The 21,130-nt window shown below is 46.0% G+C and overlaps 1 protein-coding gene across 9 annotated transcripts in view; it reads right to left on the reverse strand.

Annotated features, from left to right (window-relative positions):
• COL2A1 (collagen type II alpha 1 chain) overlaps positions 1-21,130 on the reverse strand; it is a 101,971-nt gene that overhangs the window by 64,833 nt on the left and 16,008 nt on the right. For all 9 annotated transcript variants that reach the window (XM_083489846.1, XM_083489850.1, XM_083489848.1 and 6 more), the window contains 9 exons: positions 19,426-19,503; positions 15,580-15,624; positions 15,406-15,459; positions 7,828-7,881; positions 6,060-6,113; positions 3,876-3,929; positions 3,727-3,780; positions 1,481-1,525; positions 105-158 (listed from right to left, as the gene is read on the reverse strand). In XM_083489846.1, the coding sequence (XP_083345972.1) occupies positions 105-158; positions 1,481-1,525; positions 3,727-3,780; positions 3,876-3,929; positions 6,060-6,113; positions 7,828-7,881; positions 15,406-15,459; positions 15,580-15,624; positions 19,426-19,488 (477 nt within the window). In that variant the 5' untranslated portion in view covers positions 19,489-19,503. The remainder of the gene's footprint in view (positions 1-104; positions 159-1,480; positions 1,526-3,726; positions 3,781-3,875; positions 3,930-6,059; positions 6,114-7,827; positions 7,882-15,405; positions 15,460-15,579; positions 15,625-19,425; positions 19,504-21,130) is intronic.

Here is a 21,130-nt window from a genome sequence, read left to right on the forward strand (position 1 = left end):
GCAGGAGGTTTTCCACTAAAGTAATGGGTGTGTACATTGATTCCGCACTAGCAACATTTCCAAGATACAGGACTTGCAGCATTCAAGTTAATGCTGATACTCACCGCAGCACCAGATGGGCCAGGACGTCCTCTCTCGCCTGGAAGACCACGGGGACCCTGGGGAAAAACAATAACAAATGTGAGAAGGGCATCATCATCACATCCTAATCTTCCAGAGTGCAGACTTCTGAGTGTGAAGGAACCTAAGGTAAAGGTAAAGGGACCCCTGACCATTAGGTCCAGTCGTGGCCGACTCTGGGGTTGCGGCGCTCATCTCGCTTTACTGGCCCAGGGAGCCGTCGTACAGCTTCCAGGTCATGTGGCCAGCATGACTAAGCCGCTTCTGGCGAACCAGAGCAGCGCACAGAAAACGCCGTTTACCTTCCCGCTGCAGCGGTACCTATTCATCTACTTGCACTTTGACGTGCTTCCGAACTGCTAGGTTGACAGGAGCAGGGACCGAGCAACAGGAGCTCACCCCATTGCGGGGATTCGAACCGCCAACCTTCTGATCGGCAAGTCCTAGGCTCTGTGGTTTAACCCACACCTACTTTTCAACATTATGGCTAGTGAAATGCTCATCAGCACGACAGTGTGGTGTAACAGTTAAAAGGGTTGCAGTAGGGTCTAGTGGTAAAAGGTAAAGGTAAAGGACCCCTGACAGTTAAGTCCAGTCGCGAATGACTCTGGGGTTGCGGTGCTCATCTCGCTCTATAGGCTGAGGGAGCCGGCGTTTGTCCGCAGACAGTTTTTCCGGGTCATGTGGCCACCATGACTAAGCCAATTCTGGCGAAACCAGAGCAGCGCAAGAAAACGCCGTTTACCTTCCCGCCAAATGAGTGTGGAGTCACATGTGAAGCTGGCACAATTCAGCGCGAATTCCAGGGAGGTCTTGAATATGTACATTTAAGTTGCACAAACTCTCAGGACTATTTCCAAGCACAATTCAAAGTGTTGGTGCTGAACTTTAAAGCCCTAAACGGCCTCGGCCTAGTATACCTGAAGAAGCTTCTCCACCCCCATCATTCAGCCCGGACACTGAGGTCCACCCCAAGGGCCTTCTGGTGGTTCCGTGGTTCCCTCAATGCGAGAAGCCAAGTTACAGGGAATGAGGCAGAGGGCCTTCTTGGTAGTGGCGCCTGCCCTGTGGAACGCCCTCCCATCAGATGTCAAGGAAATAAACAACTATCTGACTTTTAGAAGACATCTAAAGGCAGCCCTGTTTAGGGAAGTTTTTAATGTTTGATGTTGTCGCTTTATTATTAATAATATTCTGTTGGGAGCCACCCAGAGTGGCTGGGGAAACCCAGCCAGGTGGGCGGGGTATTAATAATAATAATAATAATAATAATAATTCAAATACAAATAGATTGCCCACCCTGCAGGGCTAAGAGTGCTGTTATTACTGATTAAAAATAAGTTGAGCAGTGGATACTCACCATCGGACCAGGTGACCCAGCTTCTCCAGCAGCGCCAGCTTCACCCTAGAGTAAGAGAGACCATGGTAATTATGGAAGCAAAACTTGTCTTTGCTACCAAACTCCACACCTGTGTGGATCAGGGGTGGGAGATGAGACTCTGAAGGAGCTTCCAAATGACCTCTTTATTCTGATTTGTTTGTGGTGGCAACACAGGTTATTGAATGAGCATTCGTCGTGGTTTGTTGGCAACCTGAATTTGCTGGTCTGCGTTTGAAAACAGTGATGGTCTGGAAGTGCCCTGGATGCTGTGGAAACAATTCTCATTGCCATTCCACTTCGTTAAACACTAGAGGGCACTCCACTAGCACATACAGTGGTACCTTGGTTCTCAAACTTAATCCGTTCTGGACGCTCAAAACTGTTCGAAAACCAAGGCACGGCTTCAGATTGGCCGCAGGAGCTTCCTGCACCCAAGCGGAAGACACAGGAGCCGTGTTGGATGTTCGGCTTCCGAAAAACGTTCACAAACTGGAACACTCGCTTCCGGGTTTGCAGCGTTCGGGAGCCGATTTGTTCAGCAACTAAGCGGTTCGAGAACCAAGGTAACTCTGTACAACTGTATCAATGGCAAACAGTTGCCTGCAGATGAATCTCAACTGGCCACCCCATTTATGGCAGAAAGGCAGAGGTGGAATAGAGTGGGATGAACTATTGCTGCCAAAGAGGAGGCTGCACAACTGTAAGGAGCCTACTCGGTTTCAGCACCCATACAAAGCCGAGTGCAAAGTCCTCCAAGTTCTTGTGGTACTTGCTGGCTGCAGAAAGGGAAGACCTCTAGATGCCATGCAATGAAATGAGCATCTACTATAAAAAGTGGAAAGGTCCTAAGTTACAGTTAGGAATCCTCATACAGCTTCTCCCACTCCTTCTTGTCTTAGGCTCCTAGACATGGGGGGGGGGGCGCAGGGGGCTTCCAGGTAGACTAGGAAGCTTAGAGATATCATGTGCAGTGGGCACCCATGATGCCACAACAGCAGTTAGCAGAAGAGATACCAGTTGGCGGAGACAAGGGTAGTGATAGACTACGGCTGTTCATTGCTCTTAAATACTGCGTGCTTAATTACTACAGGAAAACAGCAATCTGCTAATTATGCACTTGAGTGCTAAGAGAACATGGTCATTTTCAGCATCTGCTTTCTTGGGTGCTGCTGAAAACCAAAACAGCTCCCTGCTATGAAAATCCTGCTCTCTTTGGATTGCACCGTTTTATCCCTGGAGAACGGATTTTTAACACAAACTAAAGCGTTTTCTTTTCCTGACACATCTAGATCAATTGGTCTACCTGTCATGATTTCTTTGGGGCAGGGGGGGGGGCGGAATACAGTGTAATTTACTTTGAAAAGTCTACAGGGAAATTTTAAAACTGTACACTGTAGATTCACTTAAGAACTTTTAATTTCACCCTGGCAAGCAAATTTACATTGGTTTTGATGTGCAGGGCTTCTGTTTTAAAGGAATATAAGCTCTCAGTCAGCTTAAACTGCACATCTTGAATTTGCAAGGATGTGATTGAATCCCACCTGAAAATAGTGATAGTCTGGAAGCGCCTACAGTCTGAAACTTGGTAAGGGGGCGTTGATTGGAAGAAGTTATTTGAGTTTGCAAAGGGACCTTGACATAGCTGTCAACTTACAGATTTGAAAATAAGGGACCAGCAGCCTCGAAAATAAGGGATCAGCAGCCAAAATAAGGGATTTTCCAAGCACAGGTATGTTCAACCTCTGAGGCCCTCCGAGCCAAAGGCAGAAAGCCCAGCCAGCAGCCAAACGAAGCCTCAAGCCTCAAGGAAAACCACCGTCACCTCTCCGCTGGGAAGCGCTGAGCAAAGGCGAGTCCCCAGGCAACACAGCCGATTTGATCGGCACAAGGCATGCAAGCTCCACCCCCCAGTCGTTCTTAAAACTTCTTATTGGGTGAGCAACGCAGCCAAGCAACACAGTTGGAGGCTCCCTCCTCCCTGGCCAGCAGGGAGGGAGGGAGAGGAGCTGCTTCCTTTGAAACCCGTGAAATTTAAGGGACATCATCAATAAGGAACAGCAGCGGGACATGTCGCTGGGATAAGGGACTGTCCCGCCAAATAAGGGACGCTTGACAGCTGTGGACCTTGACAGTATTTAGAAAAACTAAATGGTATTCATTGGTTGGGGTGGGAGGCATGGGAAAGCCATAGGTGCCCATGGCTACTAAAATCTAATGTCCCTTACCTTAGCACCTGCAGCACCAGCTTCTCCCTTGGAACCATCTAATCCAGGATAACCCTAGAAAGAGAGAGGAAATCATGAAGAAGTTTCATTGCATATCCTTGGCAGAGACTTTTACTAAAAATCAGCCTATTTAATGCTTGCATACTTACTCTGTGACCTTTTACGCCGGGAAGACCTGGGGTCCCAGGGAAACCTCGAGCACCCTAAGAGTCAACGAGAGATCAGTTCAGGTGAATAAATAAAGTTTCTCAAACAGATGCTGATAACTGCACAAAAGCTGGAATACTGAACAGCTCACTGCAGAAGCTAAAGGGCCAAGTTTCTGGCCTATCAGCCATTTACATTGAAGGGAGACCTATCTATCTGCACCAGAGTATGGAAACAGGAAGCAAAACCAACTTGCTCATGTTAAGCTGTGACTTCTTTAGCCCTTTATTCCATCTCTATCTATACTCAGAATGTAAAGCTCTCTGTTCCCCATCAGTTACTCTCCCTTTTCAGCAGGCTTTGATTCAGTGACTTCAGTGATTAATGGGAAGGCAAGCAAAATTGCTGACATCATAATGCCAATTCATGACACCTGTAAGGTAAAGGTAAAGGTACCCCTGCCCGTTCGGGCCAGTCTTGACAGACTCTAGGGTTGTGCGCTCATCTCACTCTATAGGCCGGGAGCCAGCGCTGTCCGCAGACACTTCTGGGTCACGTGGCCAGCGTGACAAGCTGCATCTGGCGAGCCAGCGCAGCACACGGAAACGCCGTTCACCTTCCCGCTAGTAAGCGGTCCTTATTTATCTACTTGCACCCGAAGGTGCTTTCGAACTGCTAGGTTGGCAGGCGCTGGGACCGAGCAACGGGAGCGCACCCCGCCGCGGGGATTCGAACCGCCGACCTGACGATCGGCAAGTCCTAGGCGCTGAAGTTTTACCCACAGAGCCACCCGCATGACACCTGTACTGGCTGCCAAGTTTCAAGCATGCCCTAACCTTTTCTCCACACACAGCCCAGTCTCAAATGAATACCATCTGCAGATAGGTTTGTGCAATTCCACACTAGTCGCAGAATTTAGAATTTTGTTTTAAACCAAGCTTCCTACGGCTGCAAACATAGGCTTCGAAGATATATAGATATTTGCTGTTGCAATTTGTATACAAAAGTCCAAATATATATGGTGTAGAACAGATCAGATAAAATTGCCAAACAAAACAAAAATGTTAAAAAGGATACAATTTAAACCTCAGAGAACAAAACTGTGGGCCTTATTTTAATGGTAATAGCTAAAAAGAATTACAGCCTTTGCTGTCACCAGCTTATCTTGTTCCTCCAGGAGAAAAGTTGATGTATTTTTTGCTCTATAAGACTCATTTTTCCCTTCTAAAAAGTAAGGGGAAATGTGTGTGTGTGTGTGTTATGGAGCGAATGCAGGCTGCGCAGCTATCACAGAAGCCAGAACAGCAAGAGGGATTGCTGCTTTTACTGTGTAGCGATCCCTCTTGCTGTTCTGGCTTCTGAGATTCAGAATATTTTTTTCTTATTTTCCTCCTCCAAAAACTAGGTGTGTCTTATAGAGCGAAAAATACGGTACTTAATACCCCAGGTGAGATAACAGTGGGGTGATTAACCCTTTACGCAAGTCTCTGTATGCAGAGCAAAATAACTGTATGCAGACCAATGTTTCTTTTAAAACATGTTTCTTATGGCTTCAGAGTTGGGCTTCAAAGTGCTCAGGCAATGATGGCAGGGGAGAATTTTCTAGGGATCAGGGAGCAGTGTTTCAATGGCTAGCAGAAGCAGAATAAAATTCATAAAAATGTAAAATAAACGTTGATTTATTTAATTTGAACGTAGACAGATTGGAGAATTTAGTTTTGATTGAGATACAGAATTTGGTCCTGTGAGTCTTAATGTTGCTCAACACTGATAATTTTGTTTGCAATCCGTTTCTAAATGCAATAAAAGTCTTGGTTACCAGCATGTGGCAATGAGCTACAGGAGTTAGTTATTCTCTGGCTCTCTAAACACCCTGAGAGCCAGGGTGGTTTCAAAGTCAAATTCAGCAGAGACTTCCACATTTATCCAGTAGCCTAAGCCAGAAATCCAACATACTATTTTTATTTTTAATCAAGGCTTTGCTCTGGTGGAGAATCCTGAAATTCTAAGCTCATCTTCAGGAAGAGTAAGGAGATCCCTTCATCCAAAACCACAGAATATTTCCTCCAAAACTGTGACTCTTTATGTCAACTAAATGTACTCTCAGAATAAAAGTGCATTCTGCTGCATTTCTTTATCCGGTTGTATGTGCACAGATATCTGAGATATGCTGGACAAAGCCATACCTGAGGCCCAGGTGGGCCACGCTCTCCCGATTTGCCAGGTTTGCCAGATTCACCCTGAAAGAGACAAAAGTGATCAAGTGGTTAAAACATACCCTTTAAGAAAAGGATGACATTTATATAAAAGTCAAGGTCTGAAGAAGACATCAAAATTGAATAATTTAAAGCTGCTGTGTTAACTCCATGGTACTTCCTAGTTTGCTGTTCTGTCTCCAACAAAAACTACAGTTGTACCTTGGATCCCAAATGCCTTACGACTTGAATGTTTTGGCTCCCAAACGCCGCAAACCCAGAAGTGAGTGTTCCGGTTTGCGAACGTTCTTTGGAACCCAAACGTCTAATGTGGCTTCCGATTGGCTGGAGGAACCTCCTGCAGCCAATCGGAAGCCGCACCTTGCTTTCCAAACATTTTGCAAGTCAAGCGGACTTCCGGAACGGAATAGTTGTTATGATGAGAGATGCAGTCCAAGAACATCTTGGGACACCAGGCTGAATAGGGAACGTTTGGCCCTTCAGCTCCCATCAGCCTTGACTATTGGCCATGCTTGCGGGGGCTGATGGGAGATGTAGTTCAGCAGCCTCTGGAGGGCAAAAAGGTTCTCCGCCCCTGACATAATAGCAGATTAGAAATCTGCATTAAAAATAGGTAAAGGTAAAGGTAAAGGGACCCCCGACCATTAGGTCCAGTTGCGACCGACTCTGGGGTTGTGGCACTCATCTCGCTTTATTGGCCGAGGGAACCGGCGTACAGCCAGCATGACTAAGCCGCTTCTGGCAAACCAGAGCAGCGCACGGAAACGCTATTTACCTTCCCGCCGGAGCGGTACCTATTTATCTACTTGCACTTTGACGTGCTTTCGAACTGCTAGGTTGGCAGGAGCAGGGACTGAGCAACAGGAGCTCACCCCGTCGTGGGGATCTGAACCGCCGACCTTCTGATCTGCAATTCCTAGGCTCTGTGGTTTAACCCACAGCGCCACCCGCGTCCATTAAAAATAGTTGGTTCAAATAAACGATATAAGTAAAAAACTCCCTACTTAGCAGCAGCTACCCAACAAAACCCAGAAGAAAACAGCACAAGTAGTTTCAGTTCTTTTGCTTTATATCTCCCTTGATATATATCCCCCCCCCCAAAAGCTGCCCTTCTAGATTCAGATTTACCCTGGTCAAATCACCTTCAGTAACTCAGAAAACAAAATATAACCTTCTCATTACGGTAAAAAGCCCCCAATCCTTGCAGGTCTGTTACAAAGGGCATGTCAATTTTATACCAGTTTAACAAGCCCTTCGGAGAATCCTTGGAATTGTAGTCTAAAGAGAATGCTGAGAAGTCTGTATGAAATTACAAGCCCCGTATCACAGAACTACAGCTCCCAGAATTCCCAGCTGTGAAGCAGTGACTGTTAAACCATTTTAAATCTGTAGTGTCTCTTTTCCTCAGGTTTTTTTTTTTAATACTTTTGCAAACCTTGAGTTTTCCTACTTGATACCTTTCCTCTTGTGTGCAGAATGTGCTATTTTGGCTGTATATTACGACCCACATTCTGAGAATGACTTCGAGATTAGCCTGAGTGATACTGTGTGTGTGTGTGTGTGTGTGTGTGTGTGTGTGTGTGTGTGTGTGTTAGGATGAGACATAAACACTCTGTCCCTTAAAACGTCAACTGTTTTGTATTTCACTTTAGCTTTAACTTTTGCAACAAACTCCTCATTCTGCTATGTATGTGCTAAGCTGCTCAAGTCTACCATCGTCAAGAGATAGGATACTCACATCATCGCCAGGTTTTCCGGGTGGCCCAGGTGGCCCACGAGGACCCATTGGACCCTAGAGAGAGGGGGAGGGAAAACAAAAGATATTAGAAGTCTGAGACACAGCCTCTTGTATATTCTATACCACTTGCTGACACCCGTTAGTGGCTAGGGAGTCTTAACAAGGTGAATACAGTGGTGCCCCGCAAGACGAATGCCTCGCAAGACGGAAAACTCACTAGACGAAAGAGTTTTCCGTTCTGGAGGTGCTTCGCAAAACGAATTTCCTATGGGCTTGCTTCACAAGACGACAATGTCTTGCGAGTTCCTGCCGGTTTTTTTCCCTTTCCCCCCCTTTTTCTAAACCGCTAAGCCACTTATCAGCTGATCCGATCAGCAGATTAGCCGCTAAAAGCCGCTAATAGCGCTAATCCGCTAATCCGTCAATTGGCTTGCTTCGCAAGACGAAAAAACCGCTAGATGAAGAGAATCACAGAACGGATTCTTTTCGTCTTGCGAGGCACCACTGTATGTTGACAGTATATGTAGCAATCCATCCTTTCTGTAACTGTGGACTCCCCAATTCACTGGTCATGCTGGTACTTCTGGTATCCCCATCTGCAGTTTTATGTAGCTTCTTGAAATCTGTCCTTCTATATCAGGAGAAAACGATTCTAGAGTAGGCTTTGGCTAAGAGATTTCCATGCCAATTACCGACGAAAGAAGAATGGAGGATGAAAATGATTGGCTATGCAGAATTAGATAAACTAACAGGAAGAATCCGAAACCTGCGGGACCAGAGATTCTTAGAAGACTGGAGTAAATTTACGGATTATATGAAAAGTAATTGTGATGAACAGATTACGCTAGTAGGTTTGCAAGAAGTTTTATAAGGTGAATTATTTGAAATATTGCAAAAAAGACAATGAGGAGAATTGTTAAAGATAATTAAAGGGAATATGAAATTAAGAAATGCATAATGAGTGATAAGAAAGGGAAATCATCAGAGGTGTTGACGGAAGTCCAAAAATTATTGTATAAGATGAGAAGTTTTGTTGTATGAATGATAATTAATACGTTAAAAACTAATAAAAATGTATTTTTTAAAAAAAGAGATTTCCATGACATGTGGCTGCTAATACACCACTACAAAGCTCAGGAATGGGACACCCTTTTGGGGGGTTCAAGGGCCACATTCCCTTGGGCAAAGAGTTCAGAAGGCAGGCAGAACACTTCATTCATCTCCCTCACTCTTCATTCATATATTCATTCTCTTCCATTCATTATATCCCTCAACTGGCAGAGCAAAGGATCCAAAGTGTGTCATTTGCCAACGTGTGGCATAGCTGATGGTCAGTTCCAGAGGCCAACAGCACAGGACAGAAACTAGAGGGAGCTTCTAAAAGAAGGGACCATGTGGCTTTTGCTTCACCCCCACTCTTAACTAGGCTTTCTAGTTATCATATTGCATTCACAATTAGAATGACAAAAGCGTAGGGCGTTTCTCCCTCCGCACACATGCAGTGAATATCTGTTAGGGAACTAATCTCAATTTCATGACTGGCAAAAGGCAGTGCTTGTGCAAATGGTTTAGTCTTATTTGCACAAGCAAGACGGGTGTGCCGTGAGCCTTGGGCTCACGACTGCCCCTTCTCCTCCTCCCATACAGCTCATTTCAGTTCCCACAAGACCTGAATTGTTGCATACAAGCCGGGGACTGCGGCTGAAAACAAACCTGGTAAGTTTCAAGACAACCCAGGCTTTGTAGGAATCAGAAAACTAAACCCTACCGGACTCCTCCTCCCAGCAACATGGGAGGACCAGAGGGAAGGCTGCAGTAGTGTCTGCACCGGGCCGGGCTCGGCCGCGGGAACCATGTAGGGAGCCACGGAGATCTTTGGGGTGGCACGGGGATCTGTACTGTAGCACGGTGGCTGCTGTGTGTCAGGTTATGGGATTCTAGGGTAGCAGGGGAGCTTGAAATTGGTGGCTGCCCTGAAAAAAGGTGGAGTGTGTGAGATTAAGGCTCACGGCAACTCCTTACAGCTTAATGCATAAAGCACTAAACAGTGATTTAACAGAACATGCAACAAGGCCCCTGGCATTGTGCTGTACTAATGTAGGATGTGCAGATAATATTCCTGAGCAGCACTGATATGAAGTACAGTTAAGCTGTATTTTAATTACGCCCCAGACAGTTAGAATATGCTTTTTAAAAATTGGCGAAAGTCAACTTCGGCAGCTCCCTAGTCACACACACACACAACCCACTGGTTAAAGAGGGGTCATTGCCGCACTCTTTTTTCCATGAGCCTTCAAAAACTTTGAAATCGTAGTTCTAGCCACCAGCAGAAATCAGCCCAATAAAAACATTTTCCTATTTTATTCTACCCTATCCCACCATATAGAATTATCGGTCAGTCTGGACTCCTTTGGGAGCAAGGGTGGGATACAAAATTAATAAAGAAAAAATACCTTGCTTATTTCAGGTATGGTACCAGATTGTGGAATGGTCTCCCACAGGAGACATGCCTTCATCCTCCATTTTTTAGACAAAGGCTGAAAATGATGCTGTTTCAAGAAGGCATCTTTAAAGGCCTTTAAATTGTGCCCTATTTCACAGCTGATTTTGGTATTGCTTTAAACTGCCATTCCCGATGCTTGGTTTTGTTCTTTAGTGTGTCATTTTATTGCTTGCTTTTTCCTCAAATGAAGTTTATAAAGCCACTTTGAGGATATGTTAATCTCACTTATATCCAACTCTCTCCGTTAAGATGTACCCAAAGTGGCTTAAAAGCGTTAGGAAAAAGTAAACAGTAGCTTTTATTTTATTTTCGAAAAGAAAAATCCAGATCATCAGTAATGTAGTAATGCCCATTCAACTGTACTAGGTGAGGGAAGAGTTAATAATTGTAGGAGTTGTTTTTTGCATTAATGATAAGAAAACTGACCACTTTTGGAGGCTCAAGGCCTTAATTATCTTTTATAGTAAAATACACAGTTAGATTCCACTACTAAGTGTCACTGTCTGTTCTTACTGAAGCTTGAGGACACCACACACACACACACACACACACACACACACACACAGCTGCCACTCAAGGTGGTATTTGATAAAAATTCATTAAAACAGCCATCCCACCAAAAAAAATCCCTAATTTTTTAAACAACAAGGTATGAAAGCAGCCACAAACAGCTAAGAATAAACACAAACAGCTAAGAACAAGCAAATCAGATGGTTGCCTCCAAAAGCAATCTGAAATAAAGTTTTAAAAAACTTGATCCATCTTTCTAAAACCACAAAGGCCAAAAGCCTACCTAGTAGTACATCATCCTGTTTCCACTGTGGCCAACCTTGATGCCTCTGGGAATCCCACAGGCAGGACATGAGGGCATACTCATGACAGATCAGGGTTCATAAACCTTCCTACCTAACATACTGTCCAGACAAGGTGCCACCACAAAGAAGGCCTATCTATTTGTTACCTTGCCAGTTTCCTTTCTGAACTGCTAGTGTACTCAGACAGAACCTCATCAGATAAAAAGGGCACACCAGAGAATATATCTACATCTATACCAGGCATGGCCAAACTTGGACCTCCAGATGTTTTAGGACTACAACTCTCATCATCCCTAGCGAACAGGACCAGTGGTCAGGGACGATGGGAATAGTAGTCCCAAAACATCTAGAGGACCAAGTTTGGCCATGCCTGATCTATACAAAGTGACATGTAAGTTATCCAATACATAGGCAAAATGTCACATAGCACATCTTCAGCGTCAGAGAGAGCTGCTTCACACTTTGCATGGTACAGTACTGGAGAATCCCAGTTGGCAAACAGATGGTAGCACCTGCTCTGGACAGTATGTAATAGATTCCCAGCAATTAAGAAATGTTCTTTATCGAGGTGCGGGGAAGAAATCTGAGGCAGAAAATCCCACAAGTGCCTCTTCCCCTTCCTTGGCAGTAAAAATGCAATACAGTGGTACCTCAGGTTACATACGCTTCAGGTTACATACGCTTCAGGTTACACACTCCGCTAACCCAGAAATAGTGCTTCAGGTTAAGAACTTTGCTTCAGGATGAGAACAGAAATCGTGCTCCAGCGGTGCGGCAGCAGCAGGAGGCCCCATTAGCTAAAGTGGTGGTTCAGGTTAAGAATAGGTTCAGGTTAAGTACGGAACGAATTAAGTACTTAACCCGAGGTACCACTGTAATAGCACCGTTAAGTAACAACTTGCTGCCCTTTTGCAACACCCCACATCTGCCTCACACTGCCCAATGATAGGGCCGGCCCTGACTAGATGGGATGCTCAACACAGAGCTGCTGATCGAAACAGCAGCGTCATGTCAAGTTCCATCACTGTGACAAAAGTCAGACAGTGGACGGCACAGTGAAGCCAGTGATTGTGCAGTTACAGCAGGCTGGGATGGGGGTGGGGGTGGGGCAACTGTGAGGTCAGTGTGGTGCAAATGTGCTGGTGGAGGCAATCCAGTGCTCCTGCCAGCGCATTTGCACTGCGCTGACCTCACCAGTGCCTCACCCCCAACCATTTCCACCACAGTAGGCAGCACTTGGCCAGACGGAAGTGGCACGGCCCATTGTACCATCGCGAATGAGACTCACCCATGTATTCTCCCTACACTTCTCCACCCTCAGGAGTGGCAACCAGGAATATTGAGTGTAAGAGGGAGGTAAAGGTAAAGGTACCCCTGACCATTAGGTCCAGTCGCAAACGACTCTGGGGTTGCGGCGCTCCTCTCGCTCTGTAGGCCGAGGGAGGTGACGTTTGTCCGCAGACAGCTTCTGGGTCATGTGGTCAGCATGACTAATCTGCTTCTGGCAAACCAGAGCAGCGCACAGTAACGCCGTTTACCTTCCCGCCAGAGCGGTACCTATTTATCTACTTGCACTTGACGTGCTTTTGAACCGCTAGGTGGCCAGCAGCTGGGACCGAACAACGGGAGCTCACCCCATTGCGAGGATTCAAACCGCCAACCTTCTGATCGGCAAGCCCTAGGCTCTGTGGTTTAGACCACAGCGCCACCTGCGTCCCGTAACAGGGAGATAGCACAATACAGATTTGCTTTTAAATGCAAATGGAGGTGAACTTCTTCCCCATACTTATACACAGCTGACATATTCAGTAGCAGACATGTGTCCAGGATCACTTCTTGTTCCTGCAAACCTGGCTGTCTCCCACCACAACATTGTTCTCATATGCAGTGTAGAAATACATTAGAACCCTGGGTTAATTGTAGGACACCACAGACTTCCTACAGAAACCACTATCTATTGATGCTCTCCCAGAAAACAATCTCCTAGCAACTATAGATGTACTAGCCCTGTGGACCAATATCCCACTCAGAGATAGACGGAGGGTCACAACCCACAATGATACAGAATAACTGCTATGTCTATTCCCTTATGCCAACAAGTTTGTAGGCCAACTTGGAACCTTTTAAGCTGCTCTTTGCTGCCTAAACTACATCAATGACATTTTTATCTGCTGGATCCGTGGGAAGAATGATCATGAACAATTTCCACCCCTTCCTACACCTGAGCCTGGAAACAACTAAAGCAGGAAATCCACTCTGCAGTCATCACAATGCAACTGTGTACTGGATACCCAAGTCCACTGGTCGCTGCACGTAAGTGGCCAGCTACTACCCTGAGCACATCATATGGTTGACAGTGGTGGGCCAAGTTGTAAGGTTCAAGCACATTTGCTGCAGCCAATCAAGGCCTCTCACCTGGTGGGTATATTCAGGTAGGAGCTATTGTCTTTGTTTGTTACTATGGTATGCATTTTTGTGTTTTTACATTGCAAACTGCCCTGTGACCCTCGGATGAAGGGCAGTTTAAAAATTTAGCAAGTGATGATGATAACAATAATAGTCTTTAAATTAGAATACATTTCCAATGAGAACATTGATTAAAAAACAGCAAAAGGCTGGCACCAGGGTCATGAGCCATGCTGAGCCACATGCCTTAGGTGGCAGATCAGAAGGGAACCAGATCATACACAGATCAGCCATCATATGTCTACCTGGCTAGCTTTCCAGTAGGGCTGGGCGATATATCGTCCAAAACTGGTTCGAAGTCCATATCGCGATATCGGTTTTATAACTTTTGACCTGGCAATATAACATGAATCACGATGTGTGTGTGCTATGCAGAAATCACGTGGGGAAAACTGTGAAGCCAGCCAATGCCTCTACATAGCTCCATCCTTATTTCAGACATTGTGATATATCAGTGTATTGGGATGTTTAGCTGATGATATATCATGATGTTGAAAACCAGATATCTCCCTATTGCCCACCCACAGCTGGTGGGAACCCTGTGCGGCTCTCCAGAACATCTGCCCTGGTCTGTCCTCAGAGTGAGGCACCGTGGGTACGATGGACTGTGATGTGAGAGGCAGTACCTTCAATATCAGAGGCAATATTCCTCTCCATACCAGTTTCTGCGAATCACAAGTGGGGAAGAGTGTCATGCTTCCCAACCTTAGGTCTCCAGCTGTTTTTGGACTATGACTCCCATCATCCCTAGCTAGGGATGATGGGAAAGCCATTTCCCATTCTCGGGGAGATGACGTTGCGGGCTGGGAGCAAGCCCTCCCCACGCGTGTGGGGTGGGATAGCCCCTGCGCCATTGGTTGGTCCTTGGCCACGTCATCCCTAGGCCGTCCAATCCGGACAGTCCGTGGGCGTGGCACGGGCTATTTAAACTGCCCATGGCCGAGCACTTGTTCCTTTTCTCCCTGCTCGGTCAGTTCTGTAGCCCAAAAGCAGCTGGACACCCAAAGTTGGGAAGAACTGCTATAGAGGCATCTGGCTGTCCACTGCGAGAATAGGATGCTGGACTAGGTGGGGTTTAAACCTGATCAAACATGGCTCTTCTTATCTTTTTTATGTTCCTCTCCAATCCACTAAAACCCCATCATGTCCACCCTTAGTCATTCTCCCACAACTGAAAAGCTGCAAAGTCTCTCCATGGGATAACTGTTAGACCTGACTTCAACTGCAAAGCTCAATAAATCTTTTCAGTTTGCTCGTGCCCTTACTTTTTGAGAACCCCCTAAGCTAAGTGCTTTTGATTGATACAGTGGTGCCCCGCAAGACGAATGCCTCGCAAGACGGAAAACCCGCTAGACGAAAGGGTTTTCCGTTTTTAAGCTGCTTCGCAAGACGAATTTCCTATGGGCTTGCTTCGCAAGACGACAATGCCTTGCGAGTTCCTGCGGGTTTTTTTCCCTTCCCCCCCCCTTTTTCTAAGCCGCTAAGCCACTTATCAGCTGCTCCGATCAGCAGATAAGCCGCTAAAAGCCGCTAAAAGCTGCTAATAGCGCTAATCCGCTAATCCGTCAATGGGCTTGCTTCGCAAGACGAAAAAACCGCTAGACGAAGAGAATCACAGAACGGATTCTTTTCATCTTGTGAGGCACCACTGTACTTTATAGACAGGCTTCCTCAGGAGGTTGAGGATCCCAGAAGTGAAGAGGGGCTTTGCAGGTGTATCGTGGCAAGAGAGAAAGGAGGAAAACACGAGCGCATTAATTGTGCCGCAAAGGTGCGAGCTTCCTAGATACTCACGCCAGTACCAGGTTCGCCAGGTTCACCAGGGCTGCCTTGAAATCCTTGAGGTCCCTGAAAAAAAAGAGCACAGATACATAGTGGTCCCCTTGGGAAATTCTTCCATCTGCCTCATTTTTTTCTTCCAAACATGAGAGATCATCCAAAAAAGAGTTGAAAGGTTTTGATACTTACAGGAGATCCTGGAGGTCCCGGAGGTCCTCGTGGTCCCATAGGTCCCTATAATAGAAAAAAATAAATAAATTAAGCAATCGTTACCCTCCCAAAAAGAAAGGAAGATACAATCCCAGCACAAGAGATACACTAGGCCCTGGCTGTACAGGCATTAAGAACCAGAGCAGGGCTTCTTCAATGGCTGCTGCTTCTTTAATTCTCCCTCTCTTTCTTTGTAGCATCCAGGGCTATTTGTATTTATAGAAGTCATTCGGCGGTGAAAACACACACACACACACACACACACACACACACACACACACTCGCTTTCCCTTGGAAACGGTCCATGTTTACTAAGCCCGAATTTCATTTACTGCTTGCCAAGAAATGCTAGAGAGTAGAAATTTCCTGCTGGAAGTCTTGTGGGATCTTGAAGAACAGTAGCCGCTGTCTGTCTTTGCATACTTCAGCTCTCGGTCCAAGTGCAACAGTGACCCGGCCCCTTAAAACAAATCTCTCTATTACTTCCCTGTCCATAATCATCTGTTTCAACTCTTTTGGCACATGGCTTGGGAAGTTCTGGCAAGCGATGCAAAGGCCCGAAGACCTTTTCTCTCTCTCTCTCTCTCTCTTTAGAAGTCAGCCTTTCCGTTAAAGCGGCTTGCTTGAACAATCTTGGAATAGCAGGTCAACAAACGTTTATAAAGTAAGTTAGGCAATAAAATTAATTGATAATGAAAAGAAACGTGGGTTTTCTGGAACTCTGGGTACAAAGGAAGGTGGTGGCGATGAGATTTGATGGCATCACTCTGGCTTAACATCAGGAATGCATTGGACTCTATGGGCTTCAATAAAACTATGCTGGTTGAGGTGCTGCAAGCAAAAGCTGTAGCTCCTTTGGGCCAAAAGCAGCTATGCTGGTGACTCAGCTACCCTATTTTAAGGGGACAGAAACAGTCCCAGTATTATTGCAGTGCAGGCATCAGGAACAAGTGGCCCTGCAGATGTTGCTGGACTACAACTCCCATCATCCTGACCATGCTGTTTGGTGCTGATGGCTGTGGGAGTCCACCGACAACCCAGAGGGTCACAAGTTTCCCCTTCCCTATTGTAATGTATTATTTTATGCAAACCATCTTGAGCATCCTTCTGAAAGTATCCAAAGAGATTTTTTAAAAATAAATTTTAAAAATCAAATAAAGAAAAATGTTATCTAGCTGTCTATCAATAGATCAATACACACAGTGTTACCTTGGAACATTTTATTTACTTTTCTTAACATTTATATACCCCACTTTCCTTCCTTCACAGAACCCAAGGCACTGTACATGGGGCTCGTATGACCAAACCTAAGTGGTGGCCTCAGGTGGCTTCAAATTGTACCTTGGGAGAGCCTAAATGGTACATGGGGCGTCTGCTTGTCTGTTTTACTGTAGCTTTCAGTCAGAGAAACAAATATGGGCTATAAAACACTCTGAATGTCTGGAGCAGAGGTGAGGAATCAAACACACACAGCACCATACCAGATCTACAAATTTAGGGCCATTTGGAAGAGCTCCTGTAACATTTACTCATTGGAAGTCCCACCACTTTCAATGCAACTCAGCCCCAAAATGTGCTAAGGATTATGGCCCAGGTGTACATCATACCTAGATCTCAAGATGGCTGAACTCTGACTGGTCTCACTGATGTCCTTCATAATTTCTCTATTTTGTTCTGCAAAATGCATCTTCTGTCAAGCATTTTCCAATGTAAAATGAGGCTCTTGGCCTAGCCTACAGCACATATCCCTCACAGGTTTAACAGAAAGTAGGTGTGGCAGTTAAGTGTGGTGGACTAGGATCGGGTTCAAATCCACACATGGCCACAAAGATCACTGGTGACCTTGAGGGTTGTGGCTGAGGTTAAAATAGAGGGGAGAGGAAGAGGCATGTATGCTACCTTGAGCTCCTTAGAGGAACAGTGGGATATAAATGTAGTAACACAAATATAATATCCATTAGTAGTTGGTCACATTCCAACAATCAAATGTTGTCTTAAAAAGCCAATATTATGAACAAGTCTCAGACACCGGCATAAGGCAGGAAGCTACTGTTAACCACAGCTTCCTATTACATCTGAACAAGGAAACTGGGGTTAACAGCTTTCACACAAGCCAAAATGTAAAGCCATCATTTGAAGATGGTTTCTGAAGCCTGGCTAGCTTGGAAGTCATTAACTGTAGTCTTGGCTCGGACATGACCTGAAGCTATGGTTGTCTATAGCTTCTTGTTTCATCACTCACACGAAGGAGTGACACAGGTGTGTGCAGGTACCTGAAGCTCATACCTATCTCAGTTTACTAGACCAATCTCTGATCAACTGAATGTGACAATTCCCACTCCCCAGGACAGACTGGCTCCAGAGGGTAGCATTTGCCACGTTCACAGGACCAATGGATGATCCACCATCAGCGCTACTCGACAGTGCCACCATTTTGTAGGGGGCACCCACCCAAGAAGCCCCAAGGCACCCACCATTTTCAGGCTAAGGCCCAATGAAGCCCTGGGTCTTGCCTGAGAGCCTCAAAACCCTGCAAGGTCGGCACTGTCTGCAGGGAACCTAGGAAAATACTGTTGTGTGAGTGGAGCTAAAAGTCTCTTAACAGACTGTTCTCACCATCACTAAACTACAATCAGTGACATAGTATGGGAGGGGCCACAGGGGCGGTTGCCCCAGGTGCAGATTTGTTAGGGGCGCAAAATTTCAGCACCCGGTGTTGCCTCATGCTTTTGGCGCTGATGCGAACCAGGAAGTGACCTCTCTAGACAACGGAAAGGCTCTTTTCTTACTTCTGTGGCTGTAATCTCTGTGGTGACGCGGATGCTGTTAGTATGCACATGCGTACTCCGTCCATTTCCCTGCCTTCCATCCACCTCCTCTGCATGGGCCCCGGGCACTGGCAACCCATGTTACGCCACTGACTACAATTGCCAGGATTCTTCATGGAACATCATCCCATGGCAGCCAGCTGCCATAAAACCAATACACCAGCTACATCTGGGGTGAGGAACCTATGGACTTCTACATCAGAAATTGCCAAACCAGAAGGCTTCCAGTGGCACCCCTGGGCACGTGCCCGAGACTTTGAGCTTTCATTTTTAAAAGAGCTCCAGCCCTTCAAGAAAGAAAGCTATGAGGTGAAATGTGCAGGTACTTTCTAAGCAATTTCTGTGCAATGAAAATGGTGTCACTGCCTTGTATATATTTCATGATACTGAGGAATGCTTCTGGTTGTTATTAGACAGCAACAGCATCAGTGTGTGTGTGTGTGTGTGTGTGTGTGTGTGTGTGTGTGTAAGAGAGAGAGATCTCCAGAATCAGGGCAAGCAGGACATAGCTGACTTTCCACGGTAAGCATAAGATTGCCAGGAGTGGCTGCTTGCTAATTTTGTGTTATGCCACACTCCCTCCATGGCAGCCATTTTGTGTCTAGCGCCCCCAGCACCTTCCTGAAATTCAAAATGTGTCCACTAGTCTAAAAAGTTGGGCAACCCCTGCTAGATTACAACTTCCATTTGTTGCTGATCGTTGACTGTGCTGGCTGGGTTGTAGTCCCACAATATCTGGAGAGTCACAGCATACCCACCCCTGCAATATACCGTATTTTTTGCACCATAACACTCACTTTTTTCCTCCTAAAAAGTAAGGGGAAATGTCTGTGCGTGTTATGGATGGAATGCCTACGGGTGGCATGCCTACGGATTTTCCTCCTCTAAAAACTACGTGCGTGTTATGGTCGAGTGCGTGTTATAGAGCGAAAAATACGGTACATTTGTCGTGCACACATTAACTCAAACGACTAGGGGACTCTCCTGTGGTCCTTACCATTGGTCCTTGCATTACTCCCATCTGAGCGCCGCCTGCTTTCTCGTCAAATCCTCCAGCCATCTGAGCAGCAAAGTTCTGCAAAGATAAAGCACGGAGAGAACGTGGTCAGTTTCAGCAGAACGTGATGTGATCTGACGGAGAACATTCACACAATGAGGAACACAAGAAGTCTTTTGAAAAGTCCAGAGTTTCCCGTGGTATCTGATGGGCAAGCATGCCCACATCACAGAGGAAGAAATTAGGGCAAGCTCGTTTTACATTTTTTTACGCTCCTTGGGGACTATACCTCCAGACATAGGGTGATATTTTTAGGCGGAATTTCATCTGGAGAGAAAAGGAAGGGGGCTTTCTAAGTAGCAAGTTGTATTTTTTTGCCCACCCTATTATCAAGTCATTGTTTTGGTGTTTTCCACGACAGTAAACGAGCGGGGAGTCTGGAAGGATAGAAATCAACTTTGTGGTACACAAACTTTTCCAACAAGTTATCGAAAACACAAAACATTGTTCATTATATCTAGAGACCGGGTGTCTGGAACACAGAGTTACATCACTGAATCTAAACAATATTCAACTGCACTTGGAATAATTAGAAAGTGTGGCTTAAAAATGGACACCGACAGGTCAAACTTAGCTCCAAAAAAGCACTGTTATGCATTCTGAAGAGACATCACCTTGCCAACAAAGGTCCGTATAGTTTAAGCTATGGTTTTCCCAGTAGTGATGTATGGAAGTGAGAGCTGGACTATAAAGAAAGCTGGTCGCTGCTTTTGAATTACAGTGCAGGAGGAGACTCTTGAGAATCCCATGGACTGCAAGAAGATCAAACCTCTCCATTCTGAAGGAAATCAGCCCTGAGTGCTCACTAGAAGGACAGATCGGGAAGCTGAGGCTCCAATACTTTGGCCACCTCATGAGAAGAGAAGACTCCCTGGAAAAGACCCCTGATGTTGGGAAAGATGGAGGGCACAAGGAGAAGACGACAGAGGACGAGATGGTTGGACAGTGTTCTCAAAGCTACCAGCATGAGTTTGACCAAACTGCGGGAGGCAGCGGAAGACAGGAGTGCCTGGAGTGCTCTGGTCCATGGGGTCATGAAGAGTTGGACACGACTAAACAACTAAACAACAACAACAATGCATTCTGAGGAGAGCAGAACAACCCCATCAGATTTATTTATTAATCCTATTATGAAACCACTGAATACACCTCTATAAAAGGATGCATGTCCAAAGACAGTGGTGGAGGGTATGCCCACCCATCTGACCCAGTGGTGGAGCCGGGTGCAAGGTGCACAGAAGCTGAGGAGGGTGGATGGCAGTGTTGGCGCCCATTCTCCTGCTCTCCTGGGGCTGAGCTGCAGCCAGGCACAAGTGCCCAGCCAAGACTCAGCTCCTTCTCACTCAGAGCCAGGCTCTGATGAAGGAGCCTGCTGTGGGGGCGCCTGTTTGCGCCCCCTCACAAAACTGTGCTCAGAGCCACGGACCCCCACGGACCCCTCCCCCCCCACTACATCTCTGTCCAAAGGGACAACCTCAAGATCAGTTACTCCTTAAAACATTTTAACTCTACCTCCGTGTCCATAAAAGACTGAGGGGAATGGGAAGAATGGACATTTCCCACTCTTTTCAGTGGGTGTTTCCATACAGAGTAGCAACTCTAATGTTTACCACTAGTGACTCAGTAAAGAATGTGGATCATTGGC

The sequence above is a fragment of the Podarcis liolepis genome, assembly GCF_965112155.1.
Source record: "Podarcis liolepis genome assembly, chromosome: 2".
Taxonomy (NCBI): domain Eukaryota; kingdom Metazoa; phylum Chordata; class Lepidosauria; order Squamata; family Lacertidae; genus Podarcis; species Podarcis liolepis.